The 18,793-nt window shown below is 44.5% G+C and overlaps 2 protein-coding genes across 4 annotated transcripts; one reads left to right on the forward strand and one right to left on the reverse strand.

The window, feature by feature from the left end:
• Window positions 1-2,460: 2,460 nt before the first annotated feature.
• On the forward strand, window positions 2,461-8,218 carry hsd20b2 (hydroxysteroid (20-beta) dehydrogenase 2). Its single transcript, XM_035527254.1, has 11 exons — window positions 2,461-2,676; window positions 3,465-3,511; window positions 4,011-4,086; window positions 4,536-4,646; window positions 5,814-5,881; window positions 6,359-6,403; window positions 6,480-6,514; window positions 6,604-6,685; window positions 6,845-6,910; window positions 7,080-7,229; window positions 7,395-8,218. The coding sequence occupies exons 1-11, from the start codon at window positions 2,505-2,507 to the stop codon at window positions 7,530-7,532; spliced, it is 990 nt and encodes a 329-aa protein (XP_035383147.1). The 5' UTR covers window positions 2,461-2,504; the 3' UTR covers window positions 7,533-8,218.
• Window positions 8,219-8,556: 338 nt separating this feature from the next.
• On the reverse strand, window positions 8,557-18,553 carry slc12a9 (solute carrier family 12 member 9). Of its 3 annotated transcripts, none has more exons than XM_035527243.1 (14): window positions 18,382-18,553; window positions 17,500-17,686; window positions 17,253-17,387; window positions 16,962-17,099; window positions 16,181-16,483; window positions 15,556-15,663; window positions 15,190-15,301; window positions 14,817-14,974; window positions 14,375-14,457; window positions 14,160-14,284; window positions 13,868-14,060; window positions 12,569-12,743; window positions 11,840-11,986; window positions 8,557-10,921 (listed from the first exon to the last, which is right to left on the reverse strand). In XM_035527243.1, exons 2-14 carry the CDS (start codon window positions 17,681-17,683, stop codon window positions 10,089-10,091), a joined length of 2,694 nt encoding a protein of 897 aa, XP_035383136.1. In that variant the 5' UTR covers window positions 17,684-17,686; window positions 18,382-18,553; the 3' UTR covers window positions 8,557-10,088. The 3 variants fall into 3 exon arrangements, with proteins under 3 accessions (XP_035383136.1, XP_035383137.1, XP_035383138.1); XM_035527244.1 differs by having other exon boundaries at window positions 18,176-18,553; XM_035527245.1 differs by having other exon boundaries at window positions 10,828-11,037.
• Between the last annotated feature and the right edge of the window lie 240 nt (window positions 18,554-18,793).

Consider the following 18,793-nt stretch of genomic DNA (forward strand, 5'->3'; position numbering starts at 1 on the left):
CCAAAGAAAGTATAAGGTTAACTTACGATTGTGTACGTATGTGCGTGTCCAGAATTCTTCTCCTTTAGTATCCACCTCCTGCTCCTGCACCTGAAGACATTTCGGCATATTACACAAATAGTTAGCCTGCACTAACTGTTAAGGTTCGACAGGGATGTTTTGTTACTCAATTGTAAAGAAATATTTTTTTTAAAATGTGATATGTATCATATAGCTACAGGAAGCAAAGAAGACAAAATCTATGTCTGAAACTGTGCTCTATTCGCTATATACCACACTACTTTGGGGTCCCACCATCTTGTAGCCAAAGACATAGTGATGGATATCTGGTACACTTTAATAATCACATAGTGCACCGCAATAAGCGTTGTACACTGCAAGACATCATCTACAACACAGCTCATTGTGTGGCGCGAGGGAGGATGGCGACGTCTTCAGAGCTCTCGCAGGACTGGTACAACTGTAGCATCTTAACTGAAGCAAAGCGTTCAGTTTTCAAACTTCTTTCTGTGATCAGAAGGTTATATTTAACTATATTTGACAGCTTTCAGGTCAAATCATTTTGTTTTTTCCTTAGCTGCTAAGGCAAAGGTTTAGATTACCTCAGGACCTGCCTGGCATTTTGTCAAACCTGTTAAAAGGGACTGTGGTATGACGCTTGCAAAATCACCATATTGTTAAGATCATTTTTAACGAGAGAGCGTGTTCAATATTCACTTTACCATTGGAAAGATGGCATTTGTTTTTTTTAATGCTGTTGGGAAACCTAGCCCAGATGGTATCGCACAGTAATGAGTTAAACATGTATAATGTAGTGTCCGAAATCGTTAACTACCTTGACCAATTCTGTATATAGTGCTCTATGTATAGTAGCTAGAGGATGTACCTACACGCACATCTAGTCAGTTCGTATTTCTTTGTAGAACAAAAATCTGAAATGAGCTCTTGTTGCCCTCTTGTGTTTGTAATTGTATACTGTCTATGTTTTGTCTACTTTAATTAATCTTGGAATAGAGCTCATCTTCAGAATTTAATTATAGTATCGGTTTGTGGCGTAGTTTGGATGGTGTAGGTTAACGGTTTCATTGGCCTAAAACCTGGTTATTTTTCTATGGAACAAGTGCGAGTCCGTTTTTAAACTTTTCTGCTAATAAACATATACATGCATAACCATACATTATGTGAATTCGAACAATCTTGGAATAATCTTTCTTTCCTAAGATGTGTTAAGAGGTTATTTGACTAAAACTACCGTTAAGCATGAATTTAAAATGCATGATAATTCATGCATTTGTCATAGTGTACGGTTAAACTTTCTGTACTAAGGACTAGGTGTTTCTTCGTGTCTGAAGTAGCTTGGCTGCAACTGGAGACAGAGTCACACTAAGAGTCACACGTTGAGTCATTCGTTGAACTGGATGCTGGGCGCGCGTTCACAGCATCAGCTGAAATTTAGTGTACAGTTTGTAAATCAATACTTGTTGTGGTAGTTTATATTTCAACGATAATATATATGACCTTTTCATAGTCACTGACAGAAACTGACAGCCTACGCCGTCCGAGCGTTTAAAGGACTCTAAAAATAAATCAATTCATAAAAAATAAATACATACATATAAAAGCCTGGCATCTAGGGCAGGTAAAGGCAGGTGGCGGGCCTGGCGTGACTGCGAGTGCGTCCTCTCTGTTGCGATAAGGACACGGCATGCACACCGGCGGGAACGAGTGTGATGGTGTGAGCTCGTTTGGACTTTGCTTTGGGGGAAGCCCTGACTTTATCAGTACTTAGGGCATTCGCCAGTGCTTGACGGTTCTTTCATTATCGCCACATGACTCAGTTCTCTCAGATCTTTTCTTCCGTCAGTGCACGCAGGAATCTGTAAGGTTACACAATCAGCGTTGACAAGTACTTATGTAGTTATGTCTGTCCTGGATAGACACATTCAGTGTCCAAACAGGTTCTTGTAGCGATAGGCGTTGTGCGTTGGACGATGTTAAAGCAGGATTCCTAAAAGCCCGAGTGCAAAAAAAAAAATTACGATAATACATCATGTACATTATGATTGGCCTACTAAAAGAACAAGAATGTCCTCAAGTGCGTTTCTTGACAAGCAATTCCACATTCCGGATAAAACGTTGAGGTTTGGTCAAAAATTAGCACATAACTTTTGCAAATAAGTAACAAGATTTATTTATTTATTTATTTATTTATAGTGAACAAAATCACTTAAACGAATAGCAGGGGTATTAGGAGGTCTATCCAGCAGTTATTGTACTTGGGGAAGTTCAAGAAATAGGCGGAGTTCCTTTTTATCTAAGTGCGATTTGTTAATAGCGCCATACTACGCCGTCCCGCTGACCAATATCCAGCCTTGCTCAGGGCGCCATGGGAGGGGTTTGTCGTCCCTCTGAAGCCGCAGGCTCCTGTCCGGTTTAAAGTTGCGCTTATCCCAAGCGCGAGTAATCGTTCTCCCGACCCGGCCGAGCGAACCGCGCCAGCTGATATGACAGAGGCTGCGGAGTGCGACTGCCTTTCGTCGCTCCTGTGCTTTCTAGGAGGCGCCACGGCGCTCTGTTACCTGCTCAAGTGGACGTGGCGATGCGTGCAGGGCTTCAGGGCATACGTTCTGTCAGAAATCTGGCAAACGGATTTGAGGCGTTACGGGCGGTGGGCAGGTAAGCCGTTGCGAGCGGGGCTGCGCGACTGGTGCTGCTATCAAGTTGTCATTTACTGAGACATTTATTTGTGATGCACCATGGAGGCAGGAGCTAATTATTTGATTCATTAGCTTGCTGGTTTGTATTTTCAGTAGTCATTTAAGTTAGCCATTTGTTATGTTTAGGGTCAGTTATATGCTGAACAAACGAACGTGGAAAACATCTGCACCTTAATAGTTTTTATATAGTTTTTTTGTATTCAACGGCCAAAATATAATCCAGAAGGACACGTGTAGGCACTGACTAGCAATGCTCGAGTTTCATGGTGAGACATTTTTTACATATTTTACATGTGTGGCATTAATATAATTTTCACCTGGGTAAAAACGTACACTGTGTGCGTGTATGGATTTCAGTACACCAATAACTTACTGGATTTTGGATGTCATGTTCACGGCTATAATGTTGGTATCATACACCGACTTATCCGAATTTAAAGGACGTTTCTGCCTTAGCCCACGTCGTAGTCGCTCTTGCTTTCTGATTTAAAGCGACCGCCTTCCGACAAGCGCCGACTCCCGCAGAAGCTGGGATGCTTATCCACGGGAGATTGTGAGGAAGGTGTTTCCATGCTTGCTGCGTATGGGCACGATCACGGTGATGCTAGCGCGAAGGGCCGAGGCATTAGAAATACTTCAGTCATCCCGAGGGAAGTTTGCAAAGACGACAAGGTGTTCCTTCTGACAGGTGGTACAATTTTTTTTTTGAGTTTTGTTTGCGTTTTTGTTTTTCTTTTTTTTCTGCAGTGGTCACTGGAGCGACGGCGGGGATCGGCCGAGCTTACGCCATCGAGGTCAGTGGGGTTGCGGAGTGGGACACGGGGAAGCTAGGACTCCGGGATAGCGACCCGCGAAGCAGCATTGCACCAGACACTCGGATGTTTCCAGCTGAAGTTTGAACAGGCAGAACCTATGTATCCCCCCCCTCCACCCCTGGAAAAGCACATCCACCCACCCACACCAGCACATCCACCTACACATTTTGTTGTTATTCACATCAGAAACAAGAATCTGCCTATATTTAGTCACAAAATATAGGAACAGAGTGTATGCAGGAGACAAATTTACAAGAAAAACACGGTTCGTTGAAACTCCCAGAAAACAGTGTTTACATAAAGGGGTGTGCGGATGTGTCCAGAGGGGAGGTCCATATTTCCACCCACCTGATCTGTAGACCGTAGCTCTGATTAAAACACCAGTTTATAAACCAGTTACCCCGAGGAACACTTTTCAAAACAGTGCCTAGATGAAGCCGAGAAGTACTGTGTTTGTGTGTGTATGTGTATTTGTTAGCTGGCCAGACGAGGCCTGGACGTTGTTCTCATCAGTCGTTCGTCGGAGAAGCTCCATGCCATTGCGAAAGAGATAGGTAAGTGACAACTGGGAAAAGACAGTCTTATGAAACAAGCCAACACACACACACACACACACACAGTTATAGAGCAGAAAAACTGGAGCTAGCATGTAGCATGTAGGGCCACCTCTACCACGGGCTTAGGCAAACATCAACAGGAGTACATTCTCTCAGAACAGTGAAGTGTATAGTAAAATGTTCCACACCGCTCTGACAAGCTTTGCGTTACATACCGAGAGCGATATCTGAGAACTGGAGTGCTGAGTTGAGACTCATGTGAAAAGATTAACCCGTTCCAGGGCACTTTTCTCAGAAAGGTGTGCTCCTCTCAAATCTCAGGTGCTAATTACCTCGCCCTAATGAAAATGAGAAGAGCCAGAAAAAGCAACAGAGGTACAGAACTTTGTTTCTGTGTGTGTGGTGTGCTTTTGTGTGTGGTGTGCGTGTGCATGTGCATGTCCTAGAGTCACAACATGGACGGCAGACCCGGATTATTCAGGCTGACTTCACAGAGAGCCAGTCCATCTATCCAGCTATCGCAAAGCAACTCATGGGCTTGGAGATCGGCATTCTGGGTAATATAGTGAAGAGTCGGTAGAGACGAGGGGACAGAGAAACGGGGTGGAAGAGAAGTAACTAATGGCGTACTCTATGGTTGGAGATATTACTACAGTTTACCCAAGAACATTCGTGTCAGTGTCCAGTAGGGTTGATCAATAAATCAATAGTCAATAAATCATTTATTAATCATTATTACAGTGCTGGCCTTTGAAGTACTTGAACATATGAGGCTGCAATATATAAATGAATGCTCTAAAAATCCTCAAATATTCTACTGTATGTGACAGCATCTCAACAGCTCTCAGACATTTAAGATGAGTCTTTTGTAGGTGCTTTGAGTCATGGCATTCAACCGTTGAATGGTGTCATGGTGTTGCAACCGTTCAGATTTACTGGTCACAATAATGTATATAAGTCAGTCGTCTCATCAGGGATGTACCAGTGCATTGTATATCAGAAGACAAATTGTTATAGTGATATGTATGCATGAAGTATAATCACAATATAATTTTTTTGCCCATATCGTACAACTCTAGGATTCAGGCAGTAAATACAGAAAATAATCTCTGAAATGATCTCACTGACCTATATGACAGCCACTACACTGTATGTATATATTGTATTTGTCTTAGTGTGGGGTATATATTGCTAGACTTTCTGTATCTGAGTGAAGGAGTCACATACACAGTGCTGTTTTGCTCAGTTTCAGAGATATAGCCCTCTAGATGTCCCTGATGAGACATAACCCTCTAGATGTCCCTGATGGAATACATCTGATATTAGTTTAGTATCATCATTCCAGCACAGCCTGTTTGCTTGCAAACAACCTGTGTGACATAAACAAAACGTCTATTAAAACAATGAAGCTGTAAATGAATCACTATCAAAGGACGAAGAAAAAATTATGAAATTCTTCTTTCTAATCTACAGGAGTCATTTCAGTGTATTCATCACCAGGTTCATCACCTGGGTTCAGCTTATGATTCACATATTCAGTACAACAATTAAAAATTGTTGTTATAAAATATATATATATATATATATATATATATATATATATATATATATATATATATATATATATATATATATATATATATCTTTCTCTCTTTATATTTTTTCTCTCCCTGTCGCTCTCTCTCTCTCTCATTCTCACTCTCTCACACTGTCTCTGTCCGTAGTGAACAATGTTGGTATGAATTATGCTGGAATGCTGGTACATTTTTTGGATGTTCCTGATCCAGAGCAGGTAAAGTGACAGGACCAGTACTGCACAGCTGCATAGTTATCATGATTAACTGTTTCAAGATCAGTACTACAATGCCCATTATGGCAGAGTAGTACAGATCCTTCATAAATATATACTCTGTTCCTATTGTGTGTGTGTGTTTTGGGTGTGTGCATGCGTGCATCTGCGTGTGTGTGTGTTTTATGTGTGTGTTTATGCACCACCCTGATGACTGCTTGCGTATATGTTCCCCTCCCTCTGTCAGCATTTGTGGAGACTTAATGTAGCCGTGGTGAGAAGTAAAGATGATGTTTTTTATGCTGTGGAGACATTTGATTGGTCCCCTTTTGCAGCTTTCATTATAAAAACTAAAAGACTGAGAAGATTTCCTTTTTTTCTGAGCTTAAAGTATATCTCAGGTACACACCTCGCACAGTTTAGCTGCTCTAATGCACAAGTCAAAGTCAGGATTACAACACTGTGTATGCTTCTTTTCAGAGAATCACTGAAGTGATCAACTGTAACATTGTGTCTGTCACCCAGGTAAAGCCATGCTTGTTGATGAGATTATGCATTCTGTGTCTTATGATGATGACTTTAATGATGTATCATTCTGTAGATGAGCAGACTGATTTTGCCATGCATGGTTAAAAGGTACATATTCACCCTTCTTATCCTGATCATATCAGACTACATTAGATAAGGACCGCTGGAGCTAATTGTGAATGTGTGTATATGCTTAGAGGTAAAGGCCTTATCATCAACATATCATCAGAAGCAGCATCTCAGCCTCAGCCCATGCTCACAGTGTACTCAGCCACGAAGGTAACACACATACACGCACACATTCCTACTCACACGCATACAGGCACACGCCCACATACACACAGCCCACACACACACACACACGCGCGCGGGCACACACGTGTTTAACAATGATACCTAGATGAAAGACCATATACAATAATCTGCTCTCTCTTTCAGATATTTGTGACATATTTCTCTCGCTGCCTACACGCAGAATACCAGGCACGAGGAATCACTGTACAGGTACAGTTTCACATCAGAATGCGTTCGCTAATGGACAACAAATCTCCAAAGCCAAACATCTGTTCTTTCATTTATCCCCCCGGACTGGTTCTTCCTCATCTCTTCCTCCCTGTTCTCTCTTTCTCCCTTCCCTTCCTTTATCTCTCTCTGCCTCTCTCGCTTTCATCAGTGTGTCACTCCGTTTATGGTCTCCACTAATATGACACATAACATAGAGGTGAATCCTCTGGTGAAGAGTGCAGCATCGTTTGCCCGAGATGCTCTCAACACCGTGGGTTACAGCTCTTTCACCAGTGGCTGCCTCTCACATGCGCTGCAGGTACACACACACACACACTGTGTCACACATCATATGCGCACAGCTCACAACAATGCCACTTTATGCCAAATGCTGTAAATTACACAAACACCTGCTGAACATAGTGTCTCTGATAATACCAAACGAATGACTCTCCCTTCCCTGTTTCTCTCTGGTGTCCTGCAGCACACGGTTCTGTCTATCTTCTTCCCTGCCTGGTTGCGGCTGTCTCCCTTCTGCATGCGACACATGGAGCAGTTCGCTCAGGGCATGCGGCCGCAGATAGAAGAAAGAGTGGCACAACAGCACAACAAAGACAACTGATGACACCTCGTCTCCACCGACGATCGGTCATAAACGAAACATGCGCACGGGCACACACACACACACACACACACACACACACGTGCGCGCATGCTTACGTGAGCGCACAAACACACACCGAAATGTCCCAACATGACTTCGTGACATGACCAGTTCTACAGTTGACGCAAGTGGAAGGCACGGTTGTACATACTGTTCGAAATCTGATCCGAATAAACAGATCTCGCACCTCTCAGCTACTGTGCGTGTGTGTCAGGGGAGATCACCAGCCGTGCCAAGGAAGGAAGTCACATTGCCACAAAGTGAAGTAAAAAACTGAATGAAGGATTTAACATGACTGACTTCCTCTCATTGCTCAGAGTGACAATTCTATGGCTTTATCAGATTTTAAGGTACAAAACCAGTACACTTATATTTTCAGACAGCCTTTCAGTATGCAGTGAAGCGACCTCAGCCGTTGTGGTTCTAGATGACCAGGTGTTTCAGCAGTGATGATGTGCTTTGCACTTTTTCAAGCTCTGCAAAATGTGGCATATATATATGCTTTCCCACCATGTGTGTGTATGAAAAAGGAAAAGCAGAAGATATGACTAAGTAAAATGTAAAATGGAATCTTTTTATTGGGTTCATAGCTTCTTGCACAATGTCAGATGTTCTTTGAACAATACAACAGGATGACAACTATTTTCAGTGGTTTGGTTGTTTTTGCAATATGAATAATTTAGTAGCACATTTATGTTAAGCCTATTACATTAAAGTCCACAAAGTTGATGGCAGTCATCCTATTTTGTGGTTTGGTACATTCAGCATATGTAATTATACGGAGCATATGAGCATATGTAATTATAGGAGCATATGAAAGTCTATAAGCAAACACAAAGAAACAGAGAAAACCGAACTGTTACTGCACAACGTGAGAGAACCCGTTTTCTATTGCTTGTTCCAAAGCTCAAAATGACATTTTGGCATTAACTGCAAATGCAGAGGACAGAGGCAGCATTGACTAATGGAAAGACACCCTCTCAATCCACAAACACGCCCTGCGTTCCTATCCATCAAACAGAAAAGCAACAACAACAAAAAGCATATTCCCACCGCAGCACAGGCACGTTTATGGAGATGCAAACCAACCCGTCTGTGAACCCAACAAAACAGATCATTTTCATGCCCATCACACGCCAACAAATGGTGAGAAATACAGACAAGAAACGCCAAAAGGCCACTACTCCCTCCTTCAGTTCATACAAGCTTCAGAATGGTCTGGCGTGAACAAGGGGGAGAGAGAGACTTGGAGAACACAGACCTGTAAAAACAGTGTTCGATCAGAAAATGCAACTCAGCCTTGTTTTGAAATCAAGCTGCACTTTTGTAACAGGGTGGAGCAAATATATTTTCTACAATACAGTTAATTTCACTTTTTAATATACTATGATTATACATAACTCTTAACATTTAAACTACGTACATTTGAAAACATTTGAATTTATATTTCATGTGCATTTCTTAATACGATGGATGGGATATGAATTGTTTCTTTATCCAATCATACTATTAACACGACTTACTTAGGTCCTATTGTATTCGTTATCGATCTATTGTGTAGGAATGCCAAAGTAATCACATAGCTCACTTTGGTAAGCCGAATATTGTTAGTCAGTCATTCTCACTACCCTCAGGCGTCAACTTCTAGCCTTAGCCATGCTAAAGGCACACCCACACCCACACCCATAGACACACCTACACACTGCTCTGGGACGTTTAGGGCCATGAGGAAGGGAATTCCTGAACAGGCTTTAAAGTAGTCACCTTGAAAAAGCAGCAGGAGGTTAGTCATGTCTAGGAAAACTACTGCTCTGGCACACCAACATGGGGTGAGAAATGGTAACCTGTACAGTGTCATGGTGTGTATCAGGACACGGAACAGTACAGGAATGGAAATGAGACAAAACATTACAATTAAACCACACTGTTAAAGATATACAAAAAAGGGAGCACAATGGAAAAGACAAACTTTGGTGTGTTCGTGTGGGCTACCTGTAGTACACAGCTGGTTTAGAACAATGTTTAGGTCCAAGACAGCATCACACAGAGGTATAAACTTCATCAGACAGCACAACCCTTAAATGTTAGTAGTGCGGTCATCACGACCAAGATTTCCTTTAACCCGTTCACCCATTTGCAACAATAACTGATAAACAATCCACACCTAGAACATCACTTCTCAGCTGTTTATGGTGGTCCCTTTAAAACAAATGCATGCAGTGAATTAAAAACATAAATAAAAATAAATCCACTGCAAGAGGACCAACAGTAAATGAAGAGCAATTTTATGCAGTGAGGTAATTATTAACTGAGTGGCCGATGAGCTGTGTAACATTAACCAGCTTCCAGGCACGTGTAACTTCAGCCAAACACTAGTTACAAAACATGGAATGACTAAAAGGGTACTGCCTTTTATATACCACTTATCTAATATTTGGTTATGACTTAAGACTTATCTAGCAGGAACAGCTCTTTTTAATTCAAGTATGAAAGTAGACACAGACACAGACACACCTAAAGCTCAGTACATGTAACAGGGGTCAGTCCATGAATCAGGATAGTGGGTCCAAGTCCTTGACTGATGACGTCCAGCTGCGCCAGGTACTGCTGTGATTGGCTGGTATTGTTGGGGGGGCAGGGCAGGTAGAGGAAGCGCACGGCAGCGGACAGGCTGTGCTCTTTCAGGAGCGTGTTGACTGCGCGCAGTGTCTCGTCAGCGGCAGCAGGGGGCGCCGACACATCTCGCAGCCTCCGTGCCACCGTGTCCCAGGCCACGATGCGGATGGCGGCGCGGATCCTCAGCTTGCTCAGCAGCTCGCGGAAGCGCTCCTCCCTGGCCAGCCAGCCGCTCTCGCCAGACTCAGCCTCCACGCACAGGAAGACACGCAGGCGCGCCCGCCGCCACCTGCTGGCCATGTTGAGCACGCACGCCATCTGCAGCAGAAACAGGCTGCAGACGTCGGCGTCGCTGCCGCCGCTGCCCGCACTCAACAGGTCGGACGGCCACGCGTCGATCGTCAGGCCCGCACCGTCGCCCTTGGTGCCCACACCGCCGAGCTCGGCCGGCAGCTGGGCGAAGTAGCGGCCCAGGCACACGTTCTTGCCCATCTTTATGGCGTCGGAGATGATTCCCACGTACTCGGCGGGCTGCAGGCAGCGAGGGCTCTCCGTGTGCCGCACGGGGGGGAAGTGCGCTTGCAGAGAGGGCAGGTCCACGCCGAAGTCGTCGCCAGCGGCGCTGGAGCCACCTGCCGCGCCCTCGTGGAAGGCAGGATCCTGTAGGAAATAGTCCTCTGGGTAACAGTTGTCATAGAAACCCAAGACCAGGGTGTTTGGCTTCATTCCGCCTGTTGAGGATGGGAGTATAGTGTGGGGAGTAGAGCACGGGTGTGGGGGAGGATCAGAGGAAGAAGAATGGATGAACATAGACTTAGCTGGAGATGACGGAGATGAATTTAAAATCCTGCTGAGGGCACATTTCAACAGAACCGAAGAAGACAACAAAGGAAGCAAAAGTTAATGTTGGTTGTTTGACCGCATAACAACAACTGCAAAATACACATATGGTCCTGGGCAGGGCATGCTAAAATGTTGCAACACTCTGAAACCAGGGTTGCCAGATTGGGGCAGTGGTTTCCAGCCAAAATGGGTTTCAAAATCCACACATGAAACACACATGAAAAAAACTGAAAAGAGTTAAAACAAACATGGCCTACTAATAAACTACTGATATCTTAAAATGTACAGATCAATAATTATAAATTATGATGTACATTTAAACCTTCAAAGTATTTAGGTTTTAATGCATTTTTATGATAGGAGACACAACCTTTTGCAATCAGAGAAGTAAAGGAAAAACTTGCAAGCAATGAAAGAAGTCCAACTACTCATACATATAAAAACATGTGTACTTTAATAAGCAACGCATCATCAGTGGTCATAAAAATGTCCAGCAGCAGAACTATGTCCACTCTGTCAAGCTAACTAGTACATGGAAGAATAGCAGGCATTAGTTCAGGGTCACTTTCCCATTCTTTCCAATAACTTTGGCTTTGTGAGAGCCTAATGAGAGCCAAAACCGTTAGCCTACCTGATGGATTACTGATGTGGTCTAGCTAATGAATCACTGTATGGATGGGTCTTTTTGACAACTGACTGGATGTGGGGAGAAGGGGTGTATATATATATTTTTCCCCCTCCCCCTTTTTTATTGGATCCCTCCAGTGGGTGGATGTGCAAAGATTTGTGGGATCTGTAGTTCTCACCCAGTCCAGTGATGCGCAGGAGGTGCTGGGTGCCCTGTCTGACTGAGGGAGAGAGGGTGAGGTCCACAAATGCCTTCACACCCAGCTTATCCACCAGACTCAACCAGAAGTTATACTGCTGCTGGACAGGGTCTGCAGGCAACATGTCTGAGAAAGAGAGACACACACACACACACACACACACACACACGGGTAAGAGATGGTTTCTCTGCTATAAAAATGTCCTTTGAACAAGTGAAAACTGACACAGTCATAGGAATCTATCATTAACTATATACTGCCCTCTAGTGTTCCAACACAGAAACTGGGACCCTTTTAACAGGTTCCTACAGGGCCCAGGGCCCAGCTTGGAGTGAACACACTCTGCTCCAGATGTCTCTTTTACAGCTACCAGACCTGGAAATGAAGTGGCAGCCCAATGGGCAAGACTTAGTTAATTGGGTTGAGGGCCCTTGCGCAAGGAAGCTTTCAAGGAAGCTGGATGTGTGGAAAAAGACGTGCATATGTATATATGACAAAAATAAAGGCATTCCATCTGGCTGGGATCTTCTTCTTCTAAACCACAAGGTAGGACACAGTGCTGTGTGTGTGCGCGGGTTCTCACACTGCCACGTTAGACACCCCATAGCAAACAAGCAACAACCCTGCCACATTCTACACTGTGGTCATGGCGTCGTTTTAAGCGTGGCCCTTCTGTTCTGCCGGGGGGGGTCAGGGAGTGGGCCTCACCCAGGTCTCCCAGCTGAACGTGGCCCAGGACGAAGAGGCCGCCCTTCTTCAGCTGGTTGACGAAACGGATGAGTTGGCAGGAGGAGCGCGGGTTGGCCACCATCAGCAGCACCTGTGGCCTCCAGAACTTCACGTGGTCTTTCCGTGAGTCCAGCATGAGCAGGTACTTCCGCACCTTGGGACAAGCAAGAGCCACACGTGCACACACACAAACTTGAAGCTTCAGAATTAAGTGCATACATGCTTGTATGTGTGTGTGTGTGTGTGTGTGTGTGTGTGTGTTGATCAAGCACATGAATGTGAGGAGTATTTTTTTTTTTAAACTGGGTTGTGCTTTTGACTCTTGCTTGAAGGAAATCTGTTTAGGCCTGTGTAGCGTAAACAGCAGTCAGACATGCAGACAGACAGTAAACCTGGTAAAAAAGTGTCATTTGTCTGTGTTTAGATTTAGCCATTGACATCACTAAGGAAACTTCACATTCCAAAACTAAGTGCAAGACCAATTGCAAATTTCTCCTTTTATTGGGACTCAAACTGTGGACCTGAATAAAGATGGTACATGTATCTGTTACTGTAGGTGTCCATGTATAAAGGTGTGTGAGTGAGAATAAACTCTAGCTGCGGTTTTGTTGTGTGGGCACATCCACGTGTTTACTTGTGTGTGTGTGTGTTTCTTGCAACTTGTTGCCGTTTTGTTGACCATGTGATGGGCATGAAAATGATCTGCTGTTTTGTTGGGTTCACAGACGGGTTGGTTTGCATCTCCATAAACGTGCCTGTGCTGCGGTGGGAATATGCTTTTTGTTGTTGTTGCTTTTCTGTTTGATGGATAGGAACGCAGGGCGTGTTTGTGGATTGAGAGGGTGTCTTTCCATTAGTCAATGCTGCCTCTGTCCTCTGCATTTGCAGTTAATGCCAAAATGTCATTTTGAGCTTTGGAACAAGCAATAGAAAACGGGTTCTCTCACGTTGTGCAGTAACAGTTCGGTTTTCTCTGTCTCTTTGTATTTGCTTATAGACTTTCATATGCTCCTATAATTACAGTGAACATATGCTGAATGTACCAAACCACAAAATAGGATGACTGCCATCAACTTTGTGGATTGTGTGTAAGGTGTGCATGCATGTGTGTGAGTGTAAACCTGGTGAAATATGAGAACCTGGCTGATATTGCCTGTGTGTGTGTGTGTGTGTGTGTGTGTGTGTGTGTGTGTGTGTGTACCTGGTGAAAGATGAGAGCCTAGCTGATATAGAACCAGCTGCTGGTGTGTGTGTGTGTGTGTGTGTGTGTGTGTGTACCTGGTGAAAGATGAGAGCCTGGCTGATATAGCCCCAGCTGCTGGTGGGAGAGCGATAGTGCAGGAAGAGCAGCAGCAGCAGTAACACAGCAATGCTGGCCGATGAGTACACGGCATCGATCACAAACATCATCACCAAGCAACTGAGCATGCCCAGAAGACACGTGTGCCACGAGAAGAGCTGGAACGTAGGCCTGAGAGAGACAGTGAAGCACTCATTCCGCATTCACAGACTGGATCTAAAACATGCATACCACCTCCATGTGTGTGCAGTGGCACCCTCTGCTGTGTACCTGAAGTTAGGGGCGGAAGCCCACTCCAAAGCCAGGCAGGCCAGGTCTACGGCAGCATAGGCCAGCAGGTAAAACACAGTCACCAATGCTGCTATCACATTAAGCTGGCCTGCAAACACTGTACACTGTTGCACGCACACACACAGAAAGAACAGCATTAAGTGGTCATACCATTATACACACACACACACACACACACACACAGAGATCCTTACCTGGACCAGAGCCCAGGTGTACAGCACTGACACCCAGGGGTTTCCAGAATGGGACGTAATGGCAGCAGGAGCCAAGGGTAAACCTGAGAGACAGCACACAGACACACACACATATATATATATATATATATATATATATATATATATATATATAGACACAACCCTTAGAGACCAGCAGCAACTATGGCTCACACAAGAAAAGATTGATTTTCTTCTTCTCTCCCTCACACTCACTAATGGAGATAAACACATGCATAAATACAAATGCATATGCCGACAGGCACAAAAGCATTCACACACGTGCACAGACACACATACACACGACAACCCCCCCCCCCCCCCCCCCCCCAAAAAAAAAAAAACACACACAAATTTGAAGACACACATGCAAAGATGCAACACAAAGAAACACACGCAGACACACACACACACACACACTCACCAAAGAGCTTGTCGAGCGCCAGGGCATGAAGGATGCGGGAGGCTCCGATCATGGAGCACATGGCTGCGGAAAGTGAGGCACAGTACACGCCAATGGTCACGAATGGTGGCCACACGTTTATACGCTGGAACACTCCAAATTCATTAATCAACAACAACCTGGATCCAGGAAGAAGGGAGAGAGAAAGAAAGAGAGAGAGAGAGAGAGAGAGAGAGAGAGAGAGAGAGAGAGTGTGTCAGTGCTGGCATTTCTATTCTATAATGTCCTATTATTGCCCTTTTTAAAAACGAGACGCCCCTCTCTGTTCTCAGCACAGGTGCTGGGCCACAGCAGCCCCACAGATCTCCCAGCCAATGGGAAACCTGCAGCTCACCTTTCACACGTGGAGCTGACCATGAAGAAGAAGAGAACGTAGACCACCAAGGTGTAGAGCACAGCCATGATAGTGCCTTTGGGGATAGCCACGCTTGGGTTCTTCAGCTCACCTAGGGGGAGGGGGGAGGCGGTCTGGGTTACAGCACACTCATGCACCAGCGCAGGAAGACACTGTTGAGCTGGGTCATAAACCAGGACGTGATTATCCAACCTGAATGATTTACACAGCTACAATGACACTCAATACACATTTATGATGCTTATGTAGTAAGTAATACAAACATCAGCTGAATTATGGTCAGTTTGGAAGGGCGTGAAAAGAGGAAGGTGGAGTGTGTAGTGTGGTGTGTGTGTGTCTGTGTACCCGACATATTTGCTCCTGCCATGATCCCAGTACAGCTGGTAAACATCACAGCAAAGACAGTGGAAAATGACATAACTCTGTTTGTGCTGAAGTCCAGAGAGTAGCCCGCTACCGAGAGAGAGAGAGAGAGAGAGAGAGAGAGAGAGAACCTGGCTTCAAAATGTATCTTGTTATGTGGGATTTGCACCGGTAATTCTCTGTTGCTGATTGCTTTCCCCATAAAATCACTATATATTCACTATACAATCCTATATTCATCATACACGGTTATATTCACTACATAATCATATATTCCATAACACAATGGGATTAAAACATCTGGCACTTGCATCATAAGTCACATAATAATAACAATATTATTATTATTATTATTATTATTATTATTATTATTATTAATTATTATTATTATTAGTAGTAGTAGTAGTAGTAGTAGTATATTGTTTTTTCTTCTTTATCTTACATTTAAAGTGTAGGTATATGTAGTTTTGTATAGTTCATGTGTAGTTTTCTCTAGTTGTATGTACTTGTGTCGTTAATGTGTAGTTAATGTGTAGTTTTATGCAGTTATATGTCGATAAGGTGGAGTTAATGTGTTTTTATGTGCAGCTGCCCAGTATGGACTCACATGCTAGATTGCTGGCGAGCGTGCTGGCGTTGAAGCCCGTGTAGCTGGTGTTGAACACTATGGTGCGGTTGGGTCCGAGCGCATGCATGAAGCTGAACTGTCGCGGCGCCACAACCAACGGGCTGATCAGGATGGAGAGAACAGCGACTGTGACGATGAGGAAGATGACGAAGGAAGCCTTGGCGTAGATGTGGGCGCCCACCAGGCAGACGAGCAGGCAGAGCAGCAGAACAGCAGATGAGTAGAGCACAGAGAACCAGTAACCCTGTGGTAGCACGTGCAGGCCCTCAGCCACGCCAACCGCTAGAGATGGTGGACGGGAGGAAAGAAAGAAAAGCAAAACAAAGAGGGAAAAGGAAAAGAGTAAACAAACAGAACATAAGAGAGATATAACGCATTCCGTCCATTCACAAGATAAACAGGATTATATTACCTCTAAAAATTGTACTTAGCACAACACCACAGTCACTCTTTACACCACAAACGAATGGAAACAGCTCCACTGGTGCAACAGCCACTAACCAAAACATCCTGCAGGTGAAGAAGTCTGAGTTTTGTAACTGCTTTTTTATGAAACAGGAAAACTTGGCAAGCAGCTGGTTTGCGCAGAAACAGACCGCAAGATTTAGCTGGCTGGTCCATTTGTGTGAAAATTTGGAGAGTAGCAGGGTCAAGTTCGGTGACAAAAGCATCACTCTTGTTCAGTCTGCGAAGCTGCACACGGCAACAGCGTTAACCTCCTATATGCGACCCACAGCAGGAGGTGTGACACAACTCTCACCTGCGTCCTGTCCGAAAACGTCCAGGATGGCCTCCACCAGGCCGAGCACGTAGACCCCGCACGCACACACCTTCGCCAGGAAGAACATGAGGCCGATGCTGCCTCCAAACTCCGGACCCAGAGAGCGGCTGATCATAACTGCCGTTCACGGGTTAAGGATCCGCAGCAAAACAGGAATTCTCATACGTTCCTGTAAAATGGCACGTACAAATCATCTGGCAATCACGTACTGAGTTTGGAAAAGGAACGGTTGCACTGGTGCCATAACAACGAACAGGTCGCTAAGGATACAGTAGGCCCCACCCCCCTGCACTGCCCCATTGGTGGAGATGGCACAGATCGAAAGGATCGTCAAGGAGATGATGAAATAGGCCACAGCCAGCATCAGCAGGCCCTGGAGAAGTCCTGCATGACCTACAACAAAGCCTGCAACACACACTCATGTAAATTTACATTTTAGTTTTTATTCTTCTTCTTCCTTTTTTTTTAGATTCTCGTTTCTAATACTCCTATCCGCCCCACCGCAGCCTCCACCTACCTGTACGCAGGAAGAGTATTATACTGAACATGGACAGGATTGTGGGAACCATCACCCCAAAGAAGGTGTTGAGTTTGCGGGGGCTGTCGCCGGAGCTCCGCTCCGCAGCCCCGGGGGAGCCCCGGTCATCCCCCACCACGCTGAACACCCCGTGGCTGAGGAGAGGGCTGCGCTCGCCTGCCATTACCTGCGAACGGGAGTGGCTAAATAAGGCTGATTGCTTTTAAGGAAGACGTCTAATTACAAATATTATTGTCACAGCATTTGATGAAAAACCCATCTTTTTATTTACACTTTTTAATAAGTATTCGTTGTTTTGCCTGTTTAGTTTTTTTGGGAGGGACTAGACTACTAGAATCGCTCAACAAAGCCTGTAAGGCTGAATAAATCAACTGCGGTCCTTTAACTTGTCGACGACCAAGGTTTCATTTTTTAAACTAACAGCTTTAGTTTGACACCTAAAAGGTTGTAGTTACAGTTTCTGTTGTAAAAAAAATTCTGAGTGAAAGGGAAAGGTGGAGCCCGTGGACAGAAAGGAGAATTTAAAACCCGCAGTTGCTGCAACTTTAAAAACAATACACCCAAAAGACACCAACTCGCCGAAAACTGCTAACTTCCGCTCGGTTGAACAAACAAACCCCAACCCAAGAGGAAGCAGAAGAGCCAGTTAACCTACAGAAACTGCGAATGCAGGCAAATCCGAAACCGGCCGTCAGGGCATCTTTAGTGGCAGCGTGGCTCTTTTAAACACCGCCGAGCCTGAAGGGCTCACACCTTTAACGCCGGAACTTTCCCATGCCAGGGCCGCAACAAAAACACAGCCACGCACACCGACCCTACAGACTCCGGGCGTTAAAGTCAACGCGGAGCATGCTTTCCTACCTCACTCTCCCCAGAAAACGACCAATGTGTCAGTAATGTGGGCAGTTTGATGGCATCCCCGACGCCGTTGCCTGAGCCGACTCACTGGCTGCTTGTTTAGAGCGATCACGGGATGCAGATGTGAGCCATGTGACTCTGCGAAGGGGTGGGTGGCGAGAAATGTTACGGAGCCTTTGTGGAGGATGTGGTTGAAGCGACTACAACACGCCGCTAAAAATGATTAAGGTTTAACTTGTTATGAAAATGTATTTTTTACGTGTATTATTTTCATCGATATAAAATAACATCTAAATGTATGTATTCACATGGAGGCATTAAAGAATGTCAACTACATATACGCAAATTATGTGGCAGGTAATATATATATATATATATATATATATATATATATATATATATATATATATATATA

Source organism: Electrophorus electricus, chromosome 6 (assembly GCF_013358815.1).
Source record: "Electrophorus electricus isolate fEleEle1 chromosome 6, fEleEle1.pri, whole genome shotgun sequence".
Lineage (NCBI taxonomy): Eukaryota > Metazoa > Chordata > Actinopteri > Gymnotiformes > Gymnotidae > Electrophorus > Electrophorus electricus.

Bases quoted from the DNA above. Each gene is read 5' to 3' on its own strand.
- hsd20b2 (XM_035527254.1), top strand. From the start codon at position 2,505: ATGACAGAGGCTGCGGAGTGCGACTGCCTTTCGTCGCTCCTGTGCTTT. The intron at 5,882-6,358 runs GTAAAGTGACAG...GCTTCTTTTCAG, and splicing joins ATGTTCCTGATCCAGAGCAG to AGAATCACTGAAGTGATCAA. The intron at 6,686-6,844 runs GTAACACACATA...TCTCTCTTTCAG, and splicing joins CAGTGTACTCAGCCACGAAG to ATATTTGTGACATATTTCTC.
- slc12a9 (XM_035527243.1), bottom strand. From the start codon at position 17,683: ATGGCAGGCGAGCGCAGCCCTCTCCTCAGCCACGGGGTGTTCAGCGTG. The intron at 15,664-16,180 runs GTGAGTCCATAC...CTCTCTCGGTAG, and splicing joins GCTCGCCAGCAATCTAGCAT to CGGGCTACTCTCTGGACTTC. The intron at 14,975-15,189 runs GTGAGCTGCAGG...TCCTGGATCCAG, and splicing joins GTCAGCTCCACGTGTGAAAG to GTTGTTGTTGATTAATGAAT.